Below are 25,581 nucleotides of genomic sequence, written 5' to 3' on the forward strand. Positions count from 1 at the left end.
TTTGATCCTTTTGGAACAAAGCTCAACAATCTGAGTTACCTCTTTCTTTACAGAGGCATAGTATTTGGACCACCAGTCGATGACACTCTCGGCTGATTCATCAGCAATGGTCCGCTTCCTGCGTTTGGTGGAACGACCACGGGTGGTCTTTGACTTACTCTCCTGGATTTAGAACGTACGTACAAATGTGAAGAATATATATGTATGTTTATGTGACAGACCAAAACATTTTGTTGTGTGTGAAATATTCTTGACCCTTTTCTTCCTGGTATCTTGCTTAAAGATGGGTGGAGCAGGTGGTGGAGCAGGGGGTAGGGATTCATCCTCTACAGTTATCAGGATATCCTGGTTAGTTAGTATTACAGCTGAACTCATCTCTCCAGAATCTTGTGACAGTCCTGCTAGACAAGAGGCAAAAAAATCCAGCATAATTATATTTTCAATAGAAAATCTTTGTGCAAGGAATATGTAAGAGAAAATAAAGTAAAGGGACATCGACACATCAGGTAATTCAGTTTGTCTAAGGCAATGAAGTATGACCAAAAAAGGGGTATTTCAATTAAGTGAGTCACACTTTTATTTTCCTATAAATGTACTATATGTACTATTTCCAAAATATTACATTTATAGGCTTAGTAGTGTGAATACTTGTACATGCGGTGTACCAGAAATATTAACAACAAAAACATGCCATTTTTTTAACAGTTTAGGGTATATTTGAAAGTGGTGATCATTCTGAGTGTAATGTAAACACAGTCTGTGGTCCAAATACAAGAATAAACTCAGGACAAATGAAGTTTCATGGGAAAATGTAATGGTTGCTTTTGTCCAAGTCATTAATGATTGTTTTTAGTTGATGGATTTACCATCGGGGTGGCTGTAGCTCAGTAGGTAGAGCAGATCACCTACTGATCGGAAGGTCAGTGGTTCAATTCCTGGCTACTGCTGGCTGCATGCCAATGTATCCTTGGGCAAGATACTTAACCCCAAGTTGCTCTCCGACCATTCTGTCGGTATGAATGTGAGTGAATGTTACATAATTAAAGCACTTAGCTTAATTAATTAATCATGGAAGTGCTTGTATGAATGGGTAAATGTAAAAATGTGTTGTGTAAGTGCTTTGAGTGCTCAGATCTGAGTAGAAAAGCGCTATATAAGAACTAGTCCATTTACCATTATACTCCATAATGCATATATATATATATATATATATATGATAACTATTTGCCATAACATGCATTTGGTAGTAGATACTTGTGTAATGAACAGACACTCACACACACACACACAAGCATTACCCTCAGTACTGTGTTGCTGCAATGTCATGGCAGGTCCAGGGGTGTTTGTATCTTTGGGTTGTTTGTGTATCTGTATGGGCGTAGAAAGAGCTGGACTGTGTTTGAAAGATTTGAGGTTGTTGATGATGTGGTTTCCAACCAGCGTACTGCGACCAAAGGCACGCCAGTCAACAACAGTGATACTGAGAGGAGGATGTAGATTTTCATTTTCTGGCAACTCCTGCAGAACAGTAACAGAGTATACATTTTCTACATATATATATATATATATATATATATATGTGTGTGTGTGTGTGTGTGTTTGTTTCTTTTAGGGAAGATGAGAACAATCTACAGTACCAGTCAAAAGAAAAAAAAAATCATATGAGTAGGAGAGTGTGTCCAAACTTCTGCCTATGTTTTAGGACTCTGCAACATTCTGAAGAAGTTGAAGTTGTCTTACTGATGATTTGGACAATCTTGTACATATAGCACTACAGTAGTTTAAACTGTTTGATATATATAACTTTTGTTATATTTTTAAGTGGTTGAAAGCAGTTCTGGTGACCTTATTAATGAAAACTGTGGTTACCATCAATAATTATGCCCAGGTTCTTGACTTGCTCACTGTGTTTGAAAAGATGATAGCAAAACAAATTTCCTGTCCATGATTTTTTTTTTTTTTTTCCAAAATGGCTGCCGGGGTACAGACACACAGTTTGGCAGGTCCCGCGTGTTTGCCACAAAAATTCTTAAAAAACATAAAAAAAACCTCGGATTTTGCCATCAATTTATTTGTCTATTGTTTTTATATCTTTTTACCTACTCCTTGGTTTAACATGGCCACGGAAAAGGGACAATTTAATCTTTTTGCCAGCTAAACAGAGTCAACATCTTCTATTCACACGTCTGTTGGATTACGGCCATGCTAGGCCACCTCCAGGTAAAAGGGGACAATCTGACAGTTTTATACTGTCTTCGGGGACAGTTAAAATGCATTGTCCTAATTTAAATAAATGAATAAATGAAATGAAATAAATTTGTCTCTGTTTTTAGACACCAGCAGTTTATGTCATTAGTGCAGCTTATTAATTTGTGAATGGGGTTAGATAATCAAAGGAAAAGGACAGGTGCAACTGTATCTGCATAAGACTGAAACTCTCTGTGAATGACTGTTGACGTCACTGATGACTTTAGTTGGAGCTGTTTTGAGCTATTATTGGTTCTGAAACCTGATTGCTATTTATCATAAATACTGTGAGTTGATAGGTGTTAATTCAGTTGATTATAAAAAGTTTTTTTCAAGTATTTTGCTGGGGATTTTAATTGATGAGTAACTTCTTCTAAAATCTTTAGAATTTACTAGTGAGAATGCAGCTTGTGGCAGTAATGTGATAAGAATATAAGGTAGCACTAGATAAAAAGGCTAGGATAGTACCTTGAACATTAGAAACTTTACTTTAGTTGTGGAAACAAAGTCAGTCGATATGTTTTAGAAGGATAAACTAATCAAGAGATGAAAAAACAAACCAAAACACAGAATAACACTGATTTATACCCCATCCCTGGAGTTGAGACTGAGTTATTTTTTTGGTATATTTGCTAACAATATTACAGCAAAACTACCAGTCTGATTTATACCAAATTTGCAATCCAGATGGCCAGTGACCCATTCAAATCTGTGCAACCTTGACTTCAAGTTAAAGGTCATAACATACAACTGCGATCCCACCACCCCTGCTGTTTATACCAATACAAATCTGCCTGGGCCACTGGTCCTCCTCATGAACTGAGGTGACCAAAATCAAAAACTACCAGAAGAACTAAAAGGAGAGGAGAGTGATGCCATTGGTCACAGCTGATAGTGTTGGGTGGCCGAGGTGGAATCCACCTGTGTTTACTGTGCAGGCAGCGACTAAAGGTAGAATCCACAAAGCAGAAAACCACTAATAGGCATGTTAAGTGTTAGTTAACAAAAATAAGAAAATAAGAAAGCAAACAGCAACAGAGAGCAGTTGAACATATGGTGCTGTGTAGCAATGTGGGATAGGAGGGAGTCAGTTCTCTATGTTGTGCTATATTTACTGATATAAATTGAGGTACTATGTATAAAAATAGCTGTATTTATGAAACTGTTCTTGCAATACTGAAAGTCTGCACTTCAATCACATCATTTGCAGAATTACAAAAAAAGTTGTCATTTTTCCAAAACTTATGGACCTAACTGCATGGTCATCATGCTGTTTTTCCTTCTAATAAAATCAATACCAGCCCTGAGCATTTGCTCGACTAGGTACAAAATGTAAGAAATCTGTCTTACCAGCTCTATGGCATCAACCACTGTGGTGAAGTTTGGGTTGGACTTGTACTTCTGAATAATAGAAGAGCGTAAAGTTTTACCTGAACACTCTATAAAGACCTAGAGAAAGAAAGATACTGATTCAGGATATTGTGATCTTAGACATAAGGGTATCAGTTGGGCATCACTTCATTGTAAGTACAATAGACTAATCCCAATATTTTGACTGTGTTGTTATTATTAATATTATTATTAATAATAATAATAATAATAATAATCTCCTATAGTCAGACAGGTAAACAGGTAAAGTAAAGTTGTCTTTGTACCTGTGGCCTATCAACAGACAGGAGTTGAACATTCTTCAGCTCCCTCAGACCCCAGAATAACACCTATATGGAAAACATACATTTGTTTTTTTTGGGAGTGTTGAGAGGTAGAAAAAAACATTGTCAACTTCACCAGTCTCAAATCTAGACAAACACACATTCATGCACTCAAACCTCTAGCCTGTAGGTGCTGAGAACAGGCCTGATATATGCTGGAACTGTGTAGATCCCTCCTTCCTGTTCCTCTAAATTGGTCAGACTCTGCTGGCCGTACTCTGAGATCTAAACAATCATCACGAGATAAGATTTCAGTGTTATCTGCATTTAGTTATGCAATTCAGATAAGATAAGATAATCCTTTATTTCTCCCACGTTGTGGGAAATTTATGATGTTGCAAACATCAAAACAGCAAAAGAACAGTGAACACTCAGTACAAAAACAAGAATGAATAATATATAAAATCTGAGAGAAATTAAGTTAAATTAAATGAAATTTATTTATAGAGTGCCAAATTCCAACAAATAGTAAACTCAAGGCACTTTAAATACCATATAATAACACAGAGAAAAACGAACAATCAAAACAATCCCCTATGACCAAGTACTTGGGAAAAGGGGGAAGGAAAAACTCCATTTTAACAGGAAGAAACCTCTGAACCAGGCTCAGAGAGGTGCAGTAATCTGCTATGAGCAGTTGGGGGTGGGGTAGGGAAGCAGGACAAAAAACACACTGTGGAAGAGAGCCAGAAATTAATACTAACTATCCATCCATTCACTGCCACTTATCCCTTTCACAGTCACATGGGGGTGGAGCCTATCCCAGATGTCATAGGCTGAGAGGCAGGGTACACCCTGTACAGGTCACCAGCTTTTTGCAGGGCTAACACAACCATTCACGCAGATTCACACCTATGGGCAATTTAGAATCACCAGTTAACCTAAACCGACTAACTACATGTCTTTGGACTGTGGGAGGAAACTGTAGTACACGGAGAAAACCCACACAGACACAGGGAGAACATGCAAACTCCACACAGAAAGGCCTGGGCCAAGGTGGATTCAAACCCAAGCCCTCTAGCTGTGAGGCAGCAGTGCTGACCATCACACCACTGTGCTGCATGATATATAAATGATATATGAACAGAGATTCATAATAACTCATAATTAAATTTGGAGTGGTGTATAAACACAGAGAGTGAAAAGAAGTGAATGAAAAAGAAATATGCAGTGCATCATGGGAAACCCGCTGCAGTCTAGACCTATTGCGGCTTATCTAAAGGATGGTTCAGGGTCACCAACTCTAATTACAGGCTTGATCAAAAAGGCAGATTTTAAGCCTAATCTTAAATGTCTCCCGAATCCAAGCTGGGAGCTGGTCCCACAGAAGAGGGGCCTGAAAGCTGAGGGCTCTGCCTCCCATTCTACGCTTAAGTATCCTAGGAACCACAAATAAGACAGCAGTCTGAGAGCAAAGTGCTCTATTGGGGTGATATGGGACTATGAGGTCTTAAAGAGAAAATGGGGCCTGATTATTCAAGATCTTGAATATGAGAAGAAAGATTTTAATTTAAATTCTGGATTTAACAGGGAGCCAATAAAGATAAGCCAATGTGAGAAAAATATCCTCTCTCATTCTAGTCCCTGTCAGTACTCTAGCTGCAGCATTTTGGATCAGCTGAAGGCTTTTCAGGGAGCTTTTAGGACAGCCTGATAGTAATGAATTTCAATATTCGAGCCTAGTAGTAATAAATGCATGAATTAGCTTTTTGGCATCACGCTGAGAAAGGATGTTTCTGATTTTAGAAATAATTCACATATGCAAGAAGGCGGGCCTACATATTTGTTTAATATGCACATCGAAGGTCATATCCTGGTCAAAAATTACGCCAAGATTTCTCACAGTGTTAGTGGTGTCCAAGGTAATTCCATTCAGAGTAAGTACCTTAGTTGCTGTGTTTCTAAGATTTATAGAGCCAAGTACAATAACTGAATATCTGAATTTAGAAAGAGGAAATTAGAGGTATTCCAGGTCTTTATGTCTTTAAGACATTCCTGCAGTTTAACTAATTGATGTGTGTCATCTGGCTTCATGGATAGATAAAGCTGGGTATCATCTGCATAACAATGAAAATGTATGCAATGCTTTGTTATAATACTACTTAAGGAAAGCATGTCTAAATAAAATTGGTCCTAGCACAGAACCCTGTGGAACTCCATAATTAACCTTAGTGTGTGATTAACATGAACCAATTTGAATCTATTAGATAAATATGATTCAAACTAGCAGCGCAGTATCCTTAATACCTATGGCATGCTCTAATCCCTATAATAAATTATTATGATCAACATTACTGAACACTGCACTGAGGTCTTGTAGGACAAGCACAGAGATGAGTCCACTGTTCAAGGCTGTAAGAAGATCATTTGGAACCTTCACTAATGCTGTTTCTGTACAGTGATGAATTATAGTAGAAAATATCTGGTTATAAGAGTGTGACTGACCTGCAGCAGTTCAAATGCAGCCAACAGGTCTCCACCTGGCTGGCTGCCACAGTGCAAAGGGCTGTACTGCAGAGTCGGAGGTGTGTAGGGGTCAGAGGACAGACAGACCTTAGGCACTGCCACTGTGGAGCCTAGATACTCAGCCTTTCCCTGCACACAGCATGGGGGGAGCAGAGAGGGGAGGTTCAAGCAGCAATTTATCTAAAACAATATTGAATCATTTATTTGCATTAGGGATTACCAGTGCATCGTCATCATAGACCTCTATGAGGACACGTGGTGGCTCCTCCTGGATGTACTGCAAATCTCCACTCAGTAGAAGATGGCTCATTGGCAAACACTGATTCCATGTAGGACTGAGAGTCTGACTGATAATCTGACAACATAGTATCACAAAGCAAATCAGACTTGGATAACACCAGCTCAAAAGTAAATGGTAAATTGATTGGTTATATAGTGCTTTTCTACTCTACATAAGCATTTAAATCATTTTATACAGCATGTCTCATTCACATACACATTCATACAAACATTTTGTATGTCTAAGAGCTTTCTATCTAACATTCACACACATAATCACACTCCAGTTTACACACTGGGAGCAACTTGGGGTTCAGCATCTACCCCAAGGATACTTTGGCATGCAGATTGGAGCAGCCAGGGATTGAGCCACCAACCTACAAATTTGTAGACAACCTGCTCTACCTCCTGAAACACAGCCACCCAAAGCAAAGTAAAGCTTATCTGAATCATCCAGTAATACACTACAAAAGACCTCTAAAGGTATTTTGTGGGCTCAGACAACTTCCCATAGCACAGACTGCTGCCATTTCCTCCCCAGGTAAATAATTTCCATAAGATAATTCACAAGTTCAAACTGCTTTCTTTGATTGCTCCATGGTCTAGATCCAAAGCTCACTTGACCATTGTAGGAACTTTCAGTGACAAAAGAGTTCAGCATGACTAACCTGTTCCTACATAGGCCCATACACATCTATCAAGCATTGTGTCCTGAAACTTTTCTATCATGGTCCTTCCCTGGACCACTTTTGTTAGGTACTAACCTAACTCTCCACTAACCATACTGCAATGCCCCAAAAGACCTGTCTTTTTTTAGGTGGTCTGACCTAGTTTTCTGGCCATAATTTTATGCATGGCATTTTCCTGCTTCCAACACCTCAACTTTGAGAATCAACTGTTGATTTGCTGCCATGAACAGTACCAGTCAAAAGTTTGACTGGTACTGTATCTATTCAGTGCAGTTGGAAGAAGTTGTAAGTCCAAATCAAACCCTATTCTTAATCCTCTGATGTCAAAGGTATCATCAGTGACAACCCCAACTATGTTTATAGAAAAGCAAAAAATTTTACTCATGTGTGTCAGACTCATTACTGTCTTACTGTCTGAGAACAGCTTAAAAAAAACAAAGAAATTTCTTGTATGTTCCAGTAGCAGATTAGGGTTAAAATGATGACTTAGACATTAGATTTTAATGTGTAACCACCATCTATCACCTGAATAATAAATGCACATGTATAAGTGAAACATCACTTTATTTTCAGCAGTTGTATTGTAATTGAACAGAAGGATGAGGGCTTTGTGTATATGTACGATGGACAGATGGGTTTTCATTAATCTTTTTCAGCTGATGGCAATCCATGTTAATACAAACTGTCATGGGTTTCTGAACAAGTACAATATTCATATGCTTCATTTGCACATTTTTAACCTTTTGACCACCATTCAAACAAAAAGGATTCCACCTGCAAATTGTCTCCTCATTATCCTCATCAAATGGAAACACAGGTTATAAACAGATTAAATACATTGTTGCAGTTGACGAAGGTAACAATGTATGTGGAAGCAGAAAAATATGAAAATGTCAATATGAAAAGGAAATTAGTAAATAAAAAATCTGAAAAAAAAAAATAACTGTATAGAAGGTACAAACAAAAGCAGCTAGTTAACCTGTACCACAAAGAACTTTACATACTTCACACACACACACACACACACGCACACGCACACACACACACACACACACTCACACACACACACACACACACACACACACACACACACACACACACACACACTTACATTGGTGGTTTGGCTGTGTGACAGAAAGGTGACTCGTGCAAAAGGATCTGACAAGCCAGTGTTGTCAGCAGCAATCAGACCACGAGCCTGAAACATATGGCACCTCAACTGGAACTGATGTTGCTCTGAAGACACAGAAACACAGGTGGAAATTTACAACTTTAAGGGCCAATTGTCAACAAAAACCTCTTTTATTGCTAAAAATCTACTGTAGGGATTTATTAGAAATGCAGTGTCAATTCTGACACTAAATGGTGTGGACACAACAATTTTTGCAGTTAGATTAATTCCATATGTATCTGTAGGTGTTTCCCTTTTAGAAGGCAACATTTAGGAAAAGAGAGTATTTAAATTAATTGCACTTACATAATTTACTAAAGTTTGTAACAGGCAATGTAAATAAAACATGCCTTTTGTCAGCTGAATTTAAAAATCACAAAAATCATATTTATTTGGCACCTTATATGATTGAGATAGTTTCCTCTAAGAATGTAAAATTTGTTGTCAGAACAATAACATAACTGGTGTTGGTGGATGGCTCAAAGCTGTGATAGTCACACCAAAGTTTTAGCTCTGTCCTGTAGCCCTTCATTACAAGATAGAGAGTACTCACCCAAATATTTTGAAAATAGCCTTGTATATTTGTGGTCTTCAGTGCTACTAGTATATTGAGGAGACAATGAAGGATATATATATATATATATATATATATATATATATATATATATATATATATATATATATATATATATATATATACAAAACCGCAGATTTTTTGCCATCAACAAAGTAACCTTTAAACTTAACAACTTGAAACTGAGAAAAAAGAGTGGAAGAAAAACTGGAAAGCTTGTGCTTTTGTACGCCTACATTATTTATTCTATGAGTAACCTCTGCAGCAATTGATTCTTTTCTGCTACACCATTTATTATCTTATCACTCTCCAGCATCTTTAGTACATATGGCTAAATAGCCATGAGCATGAAAGCCTCAAGGTACTGTTGTGAAAGAGAGGCCTTAAGCCTGTTTTGATGAATTCTAGCGTGGAAAAGCTTCTTTCACAAGCTACCTGTGTTACAGACAGGGTGAGAACAAACTTGTATGCAAGCCCTATGATGCTGTACTGTATGCATTTGTAGGGAGGTTTTTCTTCTCTTCAATATAATAGTTTTCTTTTCAACAATATGCTAATTTGACTATTTGGTTTTAGTACATGACTTACTGAGTAAAGATTATTGTTATTCTAACCATAGTGCTTTGCCTTTGTTCTTGTAAGTGCTCTTCAGGCAGCTCTTCTCCTTTCCACATATCAAAATCTAAGCTTTGGTCCCTCTGGCTTTCTATTGGCTCAGCGGGGTCAACCTTGGCCGCCGTCTATCCGAGAAATTAGTATTGCTAATGTGTAAAGGGCTATGTAAAAAACATGCCATATCAGAAAAAATATTTTCAAGTTAGAAAAATAATATATGCTAACCCCATCTGACCTTTCATGTCTGGTGGGAAGGCCCACCAAGCAGGTCAGAAATTTTTACATTTGTTGATGCACTCTCCAGCAGGGCTTTCTTTTTCTCTCTCTCATCTTTTCAGTGCCACCTTTATGCTTTGTACTTTGCTTTCACTGCTCCATGTTAATGTGGAGTTATTTAATGTTGCTTACAGTGACAGTGATTGACAGGTAATGTTCCACGGAGGAATGAGATGACAAATAGAGCTGCTGGCAGCAGTTATCTGTAAACTTTTCAGCTGTTTTTAATGGAAAAAAATATTTTTAGCTTAATTTGAAGCCTTATTTGTACAGAGGCAATTTATATTCATTTGCACATTATATTTTCATTTAAAAATAAAAATTGCATTCACTTTAATATGCATTGTTTATTTTATATTTATTGTGATGGTCACATTAATGTTAAAATACAGTTGATTAGTTTCAAACTCATATTTTTATGGGCCATTATTTTAATTGTGATGTTAACAGGTGGGCAGGGTTGAACAGGTGAGTTAAGACTGAAATAATCGTACTAATTAACTAATCAATAATTTGTTGATTATTTGACTACCAAAATAATTTTTAGTTGCAGCCCTGATTGAAATAAAACTAAAGTTCTTGTGCTTGGTCCCACAAATCTTAGAACCATGCTGTCTAACCAGATATTTACCCTGGATGGTATTACCCTTGGCCTCCACTAACACTGTGAGAAATCTTCATTTTTGACCAGGGAATGTCCCTTAGTGCACATACTACACAAAAATGTGTAGGTCTGATTTCTAGCATTTTTACAATGTTTCTAAAATTAGAAAAATCCTGTTTCAACATAATACTGAAAAGCTAACTCATGCATTTATTACTTCTAGGCTGAACTATTGTAATTCATTATTATCAGGCTGTTCTAAAAGCTCCCTGAAAAGCCTTCAGCTGATCCAAAATGCTGCAGCTAGAGTACTGACAGGGACTAGAAAGAGAGAGCAGATTTCTCCCATATTGGCTTCTCTTCATTGGCTCCCTGTTAAATCTAGAATAGAATTTAAAATCCTTCTCCTCACCTACAAGGTCTTGAATAATCAGGCACCATCTTATCTCAAAGACCTCATAGTCCCATAATCACTCCAACAGAGCACTTCGCTCTCAGACTGCTGGCTTACTTGTGGTTCCTCGGATACTTAAGAGTAGAATGGGAGGCAGAGCCTTCAGCTTTCAGCTTGGATTCGGGAGACAGAAACCCTTTCTATTTTTAAGATTAGGCTCAAAACTTTCCGTTTTCATAAAACTTACAGTTGGGGCTGGTCAGGTGACCCTGAACTACCCCTTGTCATGATCCTGGGCCGGTGGCCCAGTGCTTTGTGTTCTTTTGGTTATGTTTTGTTATCTCTGATTATGTTTATTTGGTTTCTCTCATGTGGGTCTTCAGTTGGTTATGGGTTTGTGCTTAGGCTGCATTTGTGTCTTTGTTTACTTCCTGTTTTAGTTTGATAGTTTAGTACTCCCTGTGTGTCCTGTCTAGTTTTGCTTCCCTTGTTTATTAGGTAGATTCTGTTCACCTGTGCCCTGTGTTCCCCAGCTGTTTCTTGTTACCCACCATTACCTTCTGTATGTATTTAAGCCCCTGGGTTTGCTTTGGTCTTTGTCGCGTCCTTGTCGTCTCTGTATGGGCAGTGTCGTCTGCACTGCCTGCTGTGTGCCAGCGAAGCGTGACACCCCTTAGTTATGCTGCAATAGGCCTAGGCTGGTGGGTGGGTTCCCATGATGCATTGAGTGTTTCTTTTTCATTCACTTCTTTTCACTCTTTGTGTTTATACACCACTCCACATTTAATTATGAGTTATTATGAATCTCAGTCTTTCTTTCACAGCATGCCTTTTGTCCTGTCTCCCTCCCCTCAGCCCCAACCACAGCAGATGACTGCCCCTCCCTGAGCCTGGTTCTGCTGGAGGTTTCTTCCTGTTAAAAAGGAGTTTTTCTCCCCACTATCTCCAAGTGCTTGCTCATAGGGGGTTGTTTGGTTATTAATTTACAATATAAAGCACCTTGAGACAAATATTTGTTGTGATTTGGTGCTATAAAAATAAAATTGAACTGAATTGAATGTCCTTTACAAGGACAGGTATGTCAGGAGTTAATGGGACATTGATTCACTGATCCAAACCACTAGGATCTACGACAGTGACATTGGAAAGTGATTTGGGCTGAAGAAGTGTAGTCAGCAACAGTCAAGTACCTGCAGAGAGCAAGGAAAGTAAGTCCTGAGAAGCCAGCTGAATGGGAAGAACAAGCTCCAGTGAATCAGCCCTATCCCCTGCCAGTCATCAGATACCCTGCTGGGATAATAAGCTGGCCAAAGGAGAAGACAGAAGCCACTGACATCAAGAGAAGAAAGCTTCTTACCATGCATGGAGGGTTTCACCCCAAATCCAGCACCCTGAGACTGCTGGACAAAGCTGGACTGAAAGAAAGCACAAAGGCACTAATCATGGCTTCACATGACCAAGCCCTAAGCACAAGATTGATGGAGTCTGGTGTCTACCAAATCAGGCAAGACCCCAGGTGCAGGCTGTGCAGAGAGGGACCTGAGACAATCTGGCACATGACAGCAGGGTGCAAGATGCTTAGCAGGCAGGGCAAACATAGAAAGCCGCAAGTGACTGGCATAGTATAGAGGAACATCTGTGCTGAGTATGGCCTGGAAATCCCCAGGTCAAAATGGGATATGCCCCAATAGGTGGTTGAAAATGACTAGGCTAAAATTTGTGGGACCTTCAGATACAGACAGGCAAACTGATGATGGCTAACCAAACAGACACAGTAGTGATGGATGGGATAGTAATACCAGGAAGAAAGAACACAAGAAGCTTGAGAAATACCAAGGGCTGTGAGAAGAGCTAGAGAGGATGTGGAAGGTGAAGGTAACAGTGCTCCCTGCAGAACACTCAGGGCAGTGACACCCAAACTGGGAGAGTGACTCCAGCAGATTCCGGGAATAATATCCAAGATCTCTGTCAAGAAGAGCACAGTCCTAGGAACACCTAAGATACTACACAAGACCCTCAAGCTCCCAGGCCTCTGGTTGAGGATCTGAGTTTGGGGGAAAAAATCTGCCCGCAGGGCAAGTGGCATTTTTTGTTTTGTTTTGTACACTTAGCACAAAAAGAAAGGTATGTGGGTTGTGCCCAAGAAAAACTTGCCAAATCTTCTCTACCAATACCAATACCAAAATTGGTATTGTTTATTAGATTGGATGACTGAAGTCTGAAGAAGGAAGACATACTGACAATTTAAAAATGCTATAGCAGCAGGAAGAGTCACCAGAATCCTGGATAGTAATCAGGAAATTCAGTTCAGACTTTGCTAACATCCTGGTTGGCCAGTCTGAGGTGTTACATCACATGTAAAGACGAAGCCAAGCCAGTGAAGCAACACACTGGATAAATGGCATGAAAAAGGTGATCTATTTCAGAGCATCCAGATGAGCCAGTAGGTTGAGTCAATAAAGTGACCAGAAAGATAACACTTTCCCTCAGAGCCCAAAGATCAGAACTACCAAATATAGTCTCTGCTGCACTCCAGCTCCAGATCCAGGTAGCAGGCTACATGTCCAGCCTGACAGCATGCTCTGGAAATCCTGAGACAATGATAAACTGTGCCAAGACTCCACAGTAGATTCATTCACAGCTCGATGGGTAGATTTGCTGTAAAAATCCTCTTAATCAGGAGGAACTGCAGGAGCCAAAGTCTTTTCATTTAAAAAAATAAATAAATAAAAGTGTTTTCATTTAAGCATGCAGAGCACCAAATCACTGTTACAGCTGCAGTTTAGCCTTCTTACCCAGAAGCACTGAGGATAATTAAAGCAGCAATAATGTCCACCACTTCCAAAAAGCAATTAATGAGTTAATGTTCTATGTGAATCGTTTGAAAAACAGCCTGATACTTATCCAGTTCTTATCCAGAGATATCAGTGTTGGCTGCTAACATGTTGACAGTGTGTTGCTGATGCTGTGTTGGTGCTTTTATCTGAACTGAGCAGTAAATCAGACAAAAAATCTGAGAAATCAGACAGAAACTCTTAATTAAGGACCAGGTGAATGATAAATAATAGCAACAGGTTCTTGAATTTTCCAATTAGGGTGGAGAAGGCGAAGAGTCAGAGATTCAATTTAATTATAACTCTGTTTGGGTATATGATTAAGAATAATAATAATATTATTATTATATTATTATTAATAAGCTGGATTGCTCCTACTCCTCCTCCTTGACCTGTGTTTCGAGCATTCTGACAGCTAGTGTGAGTCGGGGGCGTTGAGTCATTTAAAATAACTTGTTCATCTTGCTGTAACCAGGTTTCTGTAAGGCAGAATAAATCAGTATCAATTATTAAATCATTTAATAACAGGGACTTGAAGAGACAAACCTAATGTTTAATAATCCATATTTAATTGTTTGACTCTTTGATGCAATTGAGGACGCTATATTGAGTTTTCTTTTTTCAGTTTTTATGCTTGAATTGTTTTTTTGCTGGTTTTTAGTTTGATTTTTGGTCTGGGAGCAGACACTGTCTCTATGGGGATGGGGTTTTGGGGTATGTCAGGAGGAGAGAAGCTGAAGAGACATGCGTAAGACTTACCTTTGCAGTGCAGGTATGTTGGAGGGCTATTGGCATCAGCCCCCCCTGTAGCTGGAATGAATCCTGCAGGCAGGTTGTCCAGCATATGGCTAGAGTCCCTGCAAGCTCCAAACCAAAGATAGACATCCAGCTTTGCTTGGAGTGATAAACCTACAACACGCTTCCCTGGAGGCTATGTACACACACACACACACATACATGGAGGTTTGGAGTTAAAGCATGCACCTTTGTAACCTTAACCCTGTGCCTAGACAAATGACCCAGTATGAAAATTACGCCCCTCCAGGTCTCACTGCCATTTTTTTTCTGCCAGCCTTGGTACATTGGGTAAGACATGTTAAGTTCTGTGTATGTGTGTTTACCTTCAGAAACAGGGTTATAACCTTGCCACAGTTAATTCCACGGGCCTCCTGGCTGCTGGAGTACAACAGGTCTCTGGTTCGAACCCGGGCATATGCAACACGCTTGTTGTTGCTGAGCAACCACACAAACACGTCTGGTACTGTGTGCTGGGGCTGGAGAGTGTGAGGATGGATGTGAATGAGAAAAGTTGTCATTTATAAGCAAAAAAAAAAAAACACTTTTTCTGTGCCTGCATTACACTTTTTACTTCAATGTTACAATTCACTTTATTAATATAGTTCTAGTTCACAGCAGTCATCTAAAGTTGCGTTATATTAAAAGGTAAAGACTACAATATTAGTGCGAAAACTGAAACAATCCAACGATGTCGTATGACAACAAATAAACTACAAACCTCCTCCACAAGAAAGCGAAGTTTATGTGTGAGTTTTGTTGCATCCTGAAGCATTTCTTTCACACCACCATCTTTTCCCTTCCTCTCTCCCAGAGACTGGGCCTCTCCTATCATAGTCTCCTGTAATACACATACACCTATTGTTGTATGTTATGTTGTATAAATACTATGTGCTTCTTTAGACTCCATGCTGTAAGTGTTGTATACGCGCTTTGAGTGCTCATTGAGTGTAGAAAAGTGCTATATAAGAAGCAGTCCATTTACCATATTATGCATTTGAATTACTGAACTGGAAATCTGGCTTCAACTGCCCAGGAGATGTAAATAAATACATATGGGATATTTTTGTCAACAAATGCCTATAACCAAAACTGTTTACTAAAAAGTTGTAGACTCCAAAGCATTTTCTAATGTATTGTAAACATTAAAAAAATGGACAAGATGTGAATTTACTTATAGGTAAATTAGTTCAAAAAAGTTTTGGCCAAAATAGGTTCAGAGAATGGGTTATTAAGACAGTCAGGCCATAGACTATACAGAACTGCTCAAATTTAAGTAATATCGGAATGTGTTTCCTACCAGCTCCTGTTTACACATAGTGAGGCGTTTCCTGTCCAGCTGTGTTAGGTAACTTGACTTTAGCTCAGCCTTCAACTTGGCCTCTGCTGCTGCAATGAACCTCCTGACAAACAACCAAAAACATATTTAGCACAGTTAGAATTAGATGCACATTTTTGAAACTGATGTTTTTCAACCTTCTTGAGTTTGAAAAAGACCACTGCAAAAGCCTTCTTTGGGAAAATTTTAACAATTACTAAGGTTTAAGCAATAAACAAAACAAACAAACATAAAAACTAAAGAAAACCCTTGTTGACAGGTGGAAAAATATATGTAAGGGAAAACACAACCAGACCATAAAAACTCAGCATTTTGATTTTTGTATTATGTTCAGTAAGCTGATAAACTTTGCTGATTTTAAAGAAAGTCAAAAACCTGGTCATGGTGTACAACAGACAGATAAATATGTTGGACAGCTGTTTTTCATCTGTGCAATATTGTTAAAATTGATGATGAAAAACTAGTTCATGCATTTGTTACTTCTAGGTTGCAACTAATGCAATCCTAAAGTTTCCAAAAGCAGCATGAGAGGCAAAAGCTACAGCTACCATGCTCCTCTCTTGTGGAAGCAGCTCCTACATTGGGTTCATTGGACAGGCACCCTCTCTACTTTTCACCTTAGGATTCAACTTTTCTTTTTGACCTTGCGCTGGATCAGGTGAGCCTGAAACATACATAAGTTATGCTGCTATAAGCTCAGGTTTCTGGGGGACTTCCCATAATGAAAGGCCATATCATGGTCTAAAATGATCACCATGCATTTCTTTTCTAGCCCCTCTTTTCACTCCTCATCTCATCATGAGCATGAATATCATTATAATTTGGGGCTGTTAATGAGTTTTTAAAGCGTTCTTTTTCCAGGGTGAAATGATTGTATAGCATACATCTCAATGACTTTAGAAAAACAAGACTTTGAAACAAGAATTTAAAAAAACTTTGGGAGCACAAGTTTGAATTTATTTTGGATTTTTCTCTAATCCACACACGGTCAAAATTATACATACTGAAATATATACATACATTCACTTAAGTCAGCACAAGTGGTGCTGAAGGTTCTACAATGCCTATTAATAATACCGACGGGAGCGCCCGCGCTCCCATTTGCATATGCATTCTGTATCCTCGGTAGAACTGCAACCAAATAAAAGAGACAGCAACACTTTTTTGCATCTAAAACCAGAGGAATTACACTTACATTTTGTGCATTCAGTGTGTCCCAGGGTGCTGCATCTTTTCTCTAACAGATTTGTAGAAATCTTGTAAAAAGCGCAAAACAATAAAAACTGGCTGCAAAAAAGCAGCCAGACGCGGCTGCTTTTTTTGATGCAATTAGCTGTTCACGGGGCTTCCTACATTGAAATGCATACCATCACGATGTCAACATCAACTTTCCCGGATTTTTTGGCGCGCCATTGAACATAACAACAGGAAGTGACGTCATCTCCCGGGAAAATCTGTTTACCTGTAGTCGCGCACTCGCTGTCGCTCATAGTTGGATTCTCGCTTGCAGAAAACACAGACACAGATCGCACACATTACAAACTTGCCACAAACACACTACACACTGCCGCACATATTATATTGGGGGTTTTTTTTTAGATAGAGAAAAGTAAGAAAAATATACAACTGTAAGAATTTCGCGCCAAATACGCACCATTGCTATTACTCTCATGCTAAACGAGGGAGGCGAGTGTGTGCTCCACCCTGCACACTGCCTTTTCAGGGGACCTTTGGTGGAAAACACAGAGCAATTGAGGTGCAGGTGCCAACAGCTGTAAAGGACTACAACCACTTCATGGGTGGGGTTGACCTTTCAGACCAGCTAATTGGCTCCTATTCCTCATGGAGAAAGAGCAGGAAATGGTACATCACAGTGCTGCATCATTTTATTGACATTGCTGTAACAAACAGCTATTTGCTCAGCAAGCAGCTGTGTAGCAGACTGAAGCAGCAACCAATGACACACCAGGCCTTCCAGGAACTGGTGACAGCTGAGCTCTGTGGGGTCCCCTCACAACCAGTCCTGGAGAGCTATCACCATTTTCCTGTTGCCGTTTTTGAAGGGGCATCTGACCAGAAAAAGGCCACACAGGGGTGCAGGAAGTGCAGGCTGTGTGGAAAGTGCACTCCCTTCATGTGTGAGGCATGTAAAGTACCTCTGTGTGTCATTGTGGACAGGAACTTTCACAAGACCTCACAGCTCCACTGTGGTACTGAGAAGTGACACCAGTGGAGCTGTGACAGTGGTGGTACTGAGAAGTGACATTTTACTATGCCTCTCTGTATTTCAGTTCTTGGGACACTTGGATCTTGATTGTACTATTGTAAATAATTTGCTCTGAGGTAAATGCTGTATTTTTTGAAAATTGTGCCAATACAATTTTTATGCAAATTTCTGCGACACTAAAAATGAGCGTTTCTCAATAATCTCAATAATCTCTCACAGCTCCACTGGTGCTAATGAAATGGAAAGTTTTAACAATGCCTTTCTTTTTATGAATTCCTGGGACAGTTAAAATTTGATTGCAGTTTTGTAAATAGTTTATTTTGATATACATGCTGTCTTTTTGCAAATTGTTCATAATATTGCATTTTTCGTTTTTGCTACAGTTTATAAAAATTAGTGTATCTCCAAAATGAAGTTATGGATGCACTCCAAATAAATTTTCTGTAGTTTGAAAGACCTCTGTGCATCTTTTTCTTATTTACAATTTTGAGGGATACAGCTATGGATTTTATTTATCTAGAAAAATATGTAAAAATAAAAAATTATTTTTATTTTTTTGTGGATTAGTGCACTTTTTAGCTAATTTCTGTAGTTGTTATGGATTTATTTCATACATATTATTAAAATTTGGGATGTAAGGATTCTATTGATATATAGAAAGTTGAAATAGTCCAAAAAAATGGCACTACAGCATGTAAAAATGTAAAAAATATGGTCTGGCGGACGTGTTCTATTGTAGGTACCAAGGCCTATTAACTTCTCATAGGTCATGTTTGTAAATGACAACTGGTTCTCAAACATTTTACCTGGTAAAATGAAGGTTTAAAAAAAATAGTGATGATGATGCCAGCATAAAATAGATTTGATAACAGTCATTGATATGTTTGGAGGAGTAAAATGAGGCCTTCTCCAATTGTCAAGCATGATGGTGATATGATCGGGCTCTGGGGCTGTTCTGCTGCCATCCACTATGTACATTGTACAAAGTGAATGCAATAATGTAGAATGGGTTCTCTCTGGGTACTCTGGTTTTCTGCCACAGTCCAAAGACATACAGTTAGTGGTGTTAGTTTTATTGGTTATTCTAAATTGGTCGTAGATGCAAATGGTTATCTGTCTCTCTGTCAGCCCTGTGACAGGCTGGCGACCTGTCAGGGTGTACTCCGGTTCTCACCCAATTGTCGCTTTAGAATTATAAGGTTCTATCTGACATTTTTGACAAAACTGACTTATTGTCATATTCTTATTCTTTGACCGCTAAATCAACAATATGTAAAAGATTTTTTTTAATTATATACAACTTTGGCCATTTTATTCACAAAACAAAAAGGTATTATGAGGTTCTATTATTTAATATCTCAAAACTGGTCAGAATGCAGATAGAACCTGCATTAACTTTTGTTTTCTTCTCCCATAGCCTACATTTTGTCCTTTGTCACTTTCTATATTATTCCCCTCACCTCCAAACTGGTCAGGCTGACTGCTCCTCCCTGAGCCTAGTTCTGTTAGAGATCCCTTCCTGTTAAAAGGGAGTACTTCATTCTGACTTTTTGCCAAATTCTTGCTCGTAACCAATTGTTTTTGCAATACCTTGCAAAATAAAACACCTGTTGTTGTGAACTCGTGCTTTACAGATAAAATTGAAATGAAACAAATTAAAATTAGTCATGGTTAACATTGGGTTAACCATTATTCTCTGATTAGTGGACAGACATTAACTATAAATAAGTAAAACATATAAATGTATACACAGGTGCTCGTCATAAAATTAGAATATCATGAAAAAGTTGATTTATTTCAGTAATTTCATTCAAAAAGTGAAACTTGTATATTATATTCATTCATTACACACAGACTGATATATTTCAAATGTTCATTTCTTTTAATTTTGATGATAATAACTGACAACTAATAAAAACCCCAAATTCAGTATCTCAGAAAATTAGAATATTACTTAGAACAATATAAAAAAAAGGATTTTTAGAAATGTTGGCTAACTGAAAAGTATGAACATGAAAAGTATAAGCATGTACAGCACTCAGTACTTAGTTGGGGCTCCTTTTGCCTGGATTACTGCAGTAATGCAGCGTGGCATGGAGTCAATCAGTCTGTGGCACTGCTCAGGTGTTATGAGAGCCCAGGTTGCTCTGATAGTGGCCTTCAGCTCTTCTGAATTGTTGGGTCTGGTGTATCACATCTTCCTCTTCACAATAGCCCATAGATTTTCTATGGGGTTAAGGTCAGGCGAGTTTGCTGGCCAATTAAGAGCAGGGATACCATGGTCCTTAAAGCAGGTACTGGTAGCTTTGGCACTGTGTGCAGGTGCCAAGTCCTTTTGGAAAATTAAATCTGCATCTCCATAAAGTTGGTCAGCAGCAGGAAGCATGAAGTGCTCTAAAACCTCCTGGTAGACGGCTGCGTGGACCTCAGCAAACACAGTGGACCAACAGCAGCAGATGACACGGCACCCCAAACCATCACTGTGGAAACTTTACACTGGACCTCAGCCAGCGTGGACTCTGTGCCTCTCCTCTCTTCCTCCAGACTCTGGGACCTTGATTTCCAAAGGAAATGCAACATTGACTTTGATCAGAGAACATAACTTTGGAGCACTCAGCAGCAGTCCAGTCCTTTTTGTCTTTAGCCCAGGCGAGACGCTTCTGACGCCGTCTCTGGTTCAAGAGCGGCTCGACACGAGGACTGCGACAGCTGAAACATGTCTGCATACGTCTGTGTGTGGTGGTTCTTGAAGCTCTGACTCCAGCTGCAGTCCACTCTTTGTGAATCTCCCCACATTTTTGAATGGGTTTTGTTCCACAATCCTCTCCAGGGTGCAGTTATCACTGTTGCTTGTACGCCTTTTTCTACCACATCTTTTCCTTCCCTTCACCTCTCTATTAATGTGCTTGGACACAGAGCTCTGTGAACAGCAGCCTCTTTAGCAATGACCTTTTGTGTCTTGCCCTCCTTGTGCGAGTTGTCAATGGTTGTCTTTTGGAAAACTGTCAAGTCAGCAGTCTTCCCCATGATTGTGTAGCCTACAGAACTAGACTGAGAGACCATTTAAAGGCCTTTGCAGGTGTTTGGAGTTCATTAGCCGATTAGAGTGCGGCACCAGGTGTCTTCAATATTGAACCTTTTCACAATATTCTAATTTTCTGAGATACTGAATTTGGGGTTTTCATTAGTTGTCAGTTATAATCATAAAATTAAAAGAAATAAACATTTGAAATATATCAGTCTGTGTGTAATGAATGAATATAATATACAAGTTTCACTTTTTGAATGGAATTACTGAAATAAATCAACTTTTTCATGATATTCTAATTTTATGACCAGCACCTGTATATGCAGCAATCCTTCTGTCACAAATCGCCCTGACCCTTGTTTCCACCCACTCCACCTTGCTTGCACTTCCTTCTGCACCTCTCGTATGCAGTGTCCATTGCTTTGGATGGTTGATATTTAAATTAATCCACCTTCACTACCTGTACTCCTTCACTGTTACACCCATCTCCCTCTCATTCACACACATTTATTCTTATTATTATTTCTACCGACTTTCATTCATCTTCTAGCCACACATACAGTGGTATGCAAATGTTTGGGCACCCCTGATAATTATCAGGATTTTCCTTTATAAATCATTGCTTGTTCAGACCAGCAATTTCAGTCAAATTTATCATATAGCAGATGAACACAGTGATATTTGAGAAGTGAAATGAAGTTTATAGGATTTACAGAAAGTGTGCAATAATTATTTAAACAAAATTATGTAGGTGCATAAGTTTGGGAACCCCAACAGAAAAATCAAAATTTAGTAAATCCTCCTTTTGCAGAAATAACAGCCTCTAAAAGCTTCCTATAGCTTCCAATGAGAGTCTGGATTCTAGTTGAAGGTATTTTGGACCATTCTTCTTTCCAAAACATCTCCAGTTCAGTCAGGTTTGATGGTTTCTGAGTTGGGGTGCCCAAACTTATGCACCTGACTAATTTTGTTTAAATAATTATTGCACACTTTTTGTAAATCCTATAAAATTCATTTCACTTCTCTACTATCACTGTGTTCTTCTGATTTATGACATATTAAACTGAAATTGCTGATTTGAACAACCAAGGATTTATAAAGGAAAATCGTGAAAATTATCAGGGGTGCCCAAACTTCTGCATACCACTGTAACAAGTGCCATCTACTTTGCTGTTGTCTGCTTGGGGGGGCATCAGTGCCAGAGATGCCAGCAGGATCAACAAACTGATTTGCAAGGCTGGAACCATCATTGGTCAGAATTTGGAGGCGTTTGAGGGACAGAAGGTCACTGAAAAAACTGCTCTCCATCATTGACAACCCATCTCACCCACTCCACTCCACTCTACTGAGGCAGCAGAGCTCCTTCTCCCTCACACTGATTCAACCTCACTGCCATAAAGAACACTTCAAGAAATCATTCCTAATGTTTTCGACACCCTCTTCAGTTCTCAGATTCCTACTGTACATATTATATATTAATATAAATTATTAATGCACAATGTCAGTCTTACATTACTCTTCTTTACCTACATTTATATATTTCATTTATTTTCTTTTATCACTGTTGTATACATATTTTTTTTTGCTCTGTGCCTGTGACACACTTCCACTCTCACTTGTAATTTATTGTAGATTGTACAATTTTCTTGGTGCTCTAACATAATAATTTCCATTGCGGGATCAATAAAGTATCCATCCATCCATCCATCCATCCATCCATCCTTCCATCCTTCCATCCATCCATTTTTTAATTCGATATTTAACTTGATTGTATGGCTGTTATTTCACTAGGAAATGAAACATTTAAGACTATTTAAAAAAACAAAAAAACAAAAGCATTAAATTCTGATGTGAACTTTAGCATTGACATGTCACTTGGGTTTCTTCCTCATGAAGTACATAAATTGTTGTGAATACCTGGCATCTATACAAAAATCTTGGAGGACAGTTTTCAACATGGGCTTGGCTGCTGGATCTGCCTTCCTGTGGAGTTCACCTGCAATGACCACCCCTTCCTCCTGAAAAACATGAAAAGGTTTGTCTCACTTTTTAATTTTGACAATTGTATCAGGTGTATCACTGTGACAATTACTATGTGTCATTGTTAGGTAGTGTAAAGTTTTAGCAGTGTCATTAGCACACATCTGTTTCTTTATGATATGTCCTTTATGCTGCCTGCATTGTTTATAAAAACAGAAAAGGTATAGTTACACGTTTAAAATAATGTTATATTATTTTTTTCACATTATTGAGGATTTAACTCAGCTAACTTGGTGATTAAATACATGAATAAAAATAAATGAGAATCTTTTGTGTTTTTAATATCATAAAACTGCGCAGAAGTAAAGGGGCATGCAAATATTTGGGCACCCCTGATAATTTTCCTTCATAAATCATTGGTTGTTTGGATCAGCAAATTCAGTTAATATATCATATAGCAGATGAACACAGTGATATTTGAGAAGGGAAATGAAGTTTATAGGATTTACAGAATGTGTGCAATAATTATTTAAACAAAATTATGCAGGTGCATAAGTTTGGGCACCCTTGTCGTTTTACTTATTTGAATACTTTTAGCACTAATTATTGGAACACAAAATTTGTTTTGTAAGCCCATTGACCCTTGACCTACATACACAGGTGAATCCAATTATGAGAAAGGCTCAAGGTGGCCCATTACAGGTGTTTCTCCTTTTTCTCCGAAGAGTGGCAACATGGGAGTCTCAAAACAACTCTCAAATGACCTGAATACAAAGATTGTTCAACATCCTGGTTTAGGGGAAGGGTCCAAAAAGCTCTCTCAGAGATTTCAGCTGTCAGTTTCCACTGTGAGGAACATAGTGAGGAAATGGAAGACCACAGGCACAGTTCTAGTTAAGGCCCGAAATGGCAGGCCAAGAAAAATCTCAGGTAGGCAGAGGAGAAGGATGGTGAGAACAGTCATAGTCAACCCACAGAGCAGCTCCAAAGACCTACAACATCATCTTGCTGCAGATGGTGTCACTGTGCATCGTTCAACTATTCAGCGCACTTTGCACAAGGAGAGGCTGTATGGGAGAGTAATGCAGAAGAAGCCTTTTCTGCACACACACCACAAACAGAGTCACTTGAGGTAAACCAAAGCACATTTGGACCAGACAGCTTCATTTTGGAATAAGGTGCTGTGGACTGATGAAACTAAAACTGAGTTATTTGGACATAACACTGGGCGTATGCATGGTGGAAAAAGAACACAGCATTCCAAGACAAACACTTGGCACCCACAGTAACATTTGGTCCCATCATGCTGTGGGGCTGTGTGGGCAGTGCAGGTACTGGGAATCTTGTTAAAGTTGAGGGTCGCATGGATTCCAGTCAATATCATTAGATTCTTGAGAACAATGTTCAAGAATCAGTGACAAAGTTGAATTTGTGTCAGGGCTGGATACTTCAACAAGACAACGACCCTAAACACTGCTCAAAATCTACTGAGGCGTTCATGCAGAGGAACAAGTACAACGTTCTGGAACGGCCATCTCAGTCCCAGACCTGAATATTATTGAAGATCTGTGGTGGGATTTAAAGCGGGCTGTCCATGCTCAGAAACCATCAAACATGACTGAACTGGAGATATTTTGGAAAGAAGAATGGTCCAAAATGCCTTCAACCAGAATCCAGACTCTCATTGGAAGCTATAGGAAGCTTTTAGAGGCTGTTATTTCTGCAAAAGGAGGATCTACTAAATATTGATGCAATTTTTTTATTGGGGTGCCCAAACTTATGCACCTGCATAATTTTGTTAAAATAATTATTGTACACTTTCTTCAAATCCTATAAAGTTCATTTCACTTCTCAAATATCACTGTGTTCATCTGCTATATGATATATTTGACTGAATTTATAAAGGAAAATCCTGAAAATTATCAGGTGTGCCCAAACTTTTTCATGTTAGATTCAACTCATTGTGCGCATAAGGCACACAACAAAATAATCATTCCAGATCACTCATCCAGAGATGAGCATCTGCAGTCATGCAGCCAGAGCCCAGTGCTACCATTAGGCAATGTGGTTTAAGTGTCTTGTCCAAGGACACAATGCAGTGGAGGGACAGGGGCTCGAACTAGCAACCCTCCGGCTGCAAGGCAAATGCCCACCCAGTGCACCACTTAAATAAACATGCATTCATAATACTGCTGTCTTTTCATATACAATTAAAGCAGTTACTCTGTGAGTTCTTTCTTGCCTATCATTGGACCTTTACTGCCTAAAAAAATCTAACAGTGCACACCAGGTTTAGAACCTTGGAACTTTCTGATAATTTTAAAACAGCAAAAAAGACGTGTGTGCGTGTG

General features: G+C 38.8%; 1 protein-coding gene across 1 annotated transcript in view; it reads right to left on the reverse strand.

The window, feature by feature from the left end:
• The window catches only part of fer1l6 (fer-1 like family member 6), a 93,708-nt gene that overhangs the window by 25,173 nt on the left and 42,954 nt on the right, over window positions 1-25,581 (reverse strand). The window contains exons 19-32 of the mRNA XM_030726029.1: window positions 23,168-23,268; window positions 15,957-16,059; window positions 15,378-15,497; window positions 14,983-15,135; window positions 14,621-14,792; window positions 8,505-8,629; window positions 6,646-6,780; window positions 6,405-6,554; window positions 4,077-4,184; window positions 3,903-3,965; window positions 3,598-3,696; window positions 1,299-1,518; window positions 256-398; window positions 40-162 (exon numbers count right to left, since the gene is read on the reverse strand). Of these exons, the coding sequence (XP_030581889.1) occupies window positions 40-162; window positions 256-398; window positions 1,299-1,518; window positions 3,598-3,696; window positions 3,903-3,965; window positions 4,077-4,184; window positions 6,405-6,554; window positions 6,646-6,780; window positions 8,505-8,629; window positions 14,621-14,792; window positions 14,983-15,135; window positions 15,378-15,497; window positions 15,957-16,059; window positions 23,168-23,268 (1,815 nt within the window). The remainder of the gene's footprint in view (window positions 1-39; window positions 163-255; window positions 399-1,298; window positions 1,519-3,597; window positions 3,697-3,902; window positions 3,966-4,076; window positions 4,185-6,404; window positions 6,555-6,645; window positions 6,781-8,504; window positions 8,630-14,620; window positions 14,793-14,982; window positions 15,136-15,377; window positions 15,498-15,956; window positions 16,060-23,167; window positions 23,269-25,581) is intronic.

The sequence above is a fragment of the Archocentrus centrarchus genome, unplaced genomic scaffold (assembly GCF_007364275.1).
Source record: "Archocentrus centrarchus isolate MPI-CPG fArcCen1 unplaced genomic scaffold, fArcCen1 scaffold_95_ctg1, whole genome shotgun sequence".
NCBI classification, from domain to species: Eukaryota; Metazoa; Chordata; class Actinopteri; order Cichliformes; family Cichlidae; genus Archocentrus; species Archocentrus centrarchus.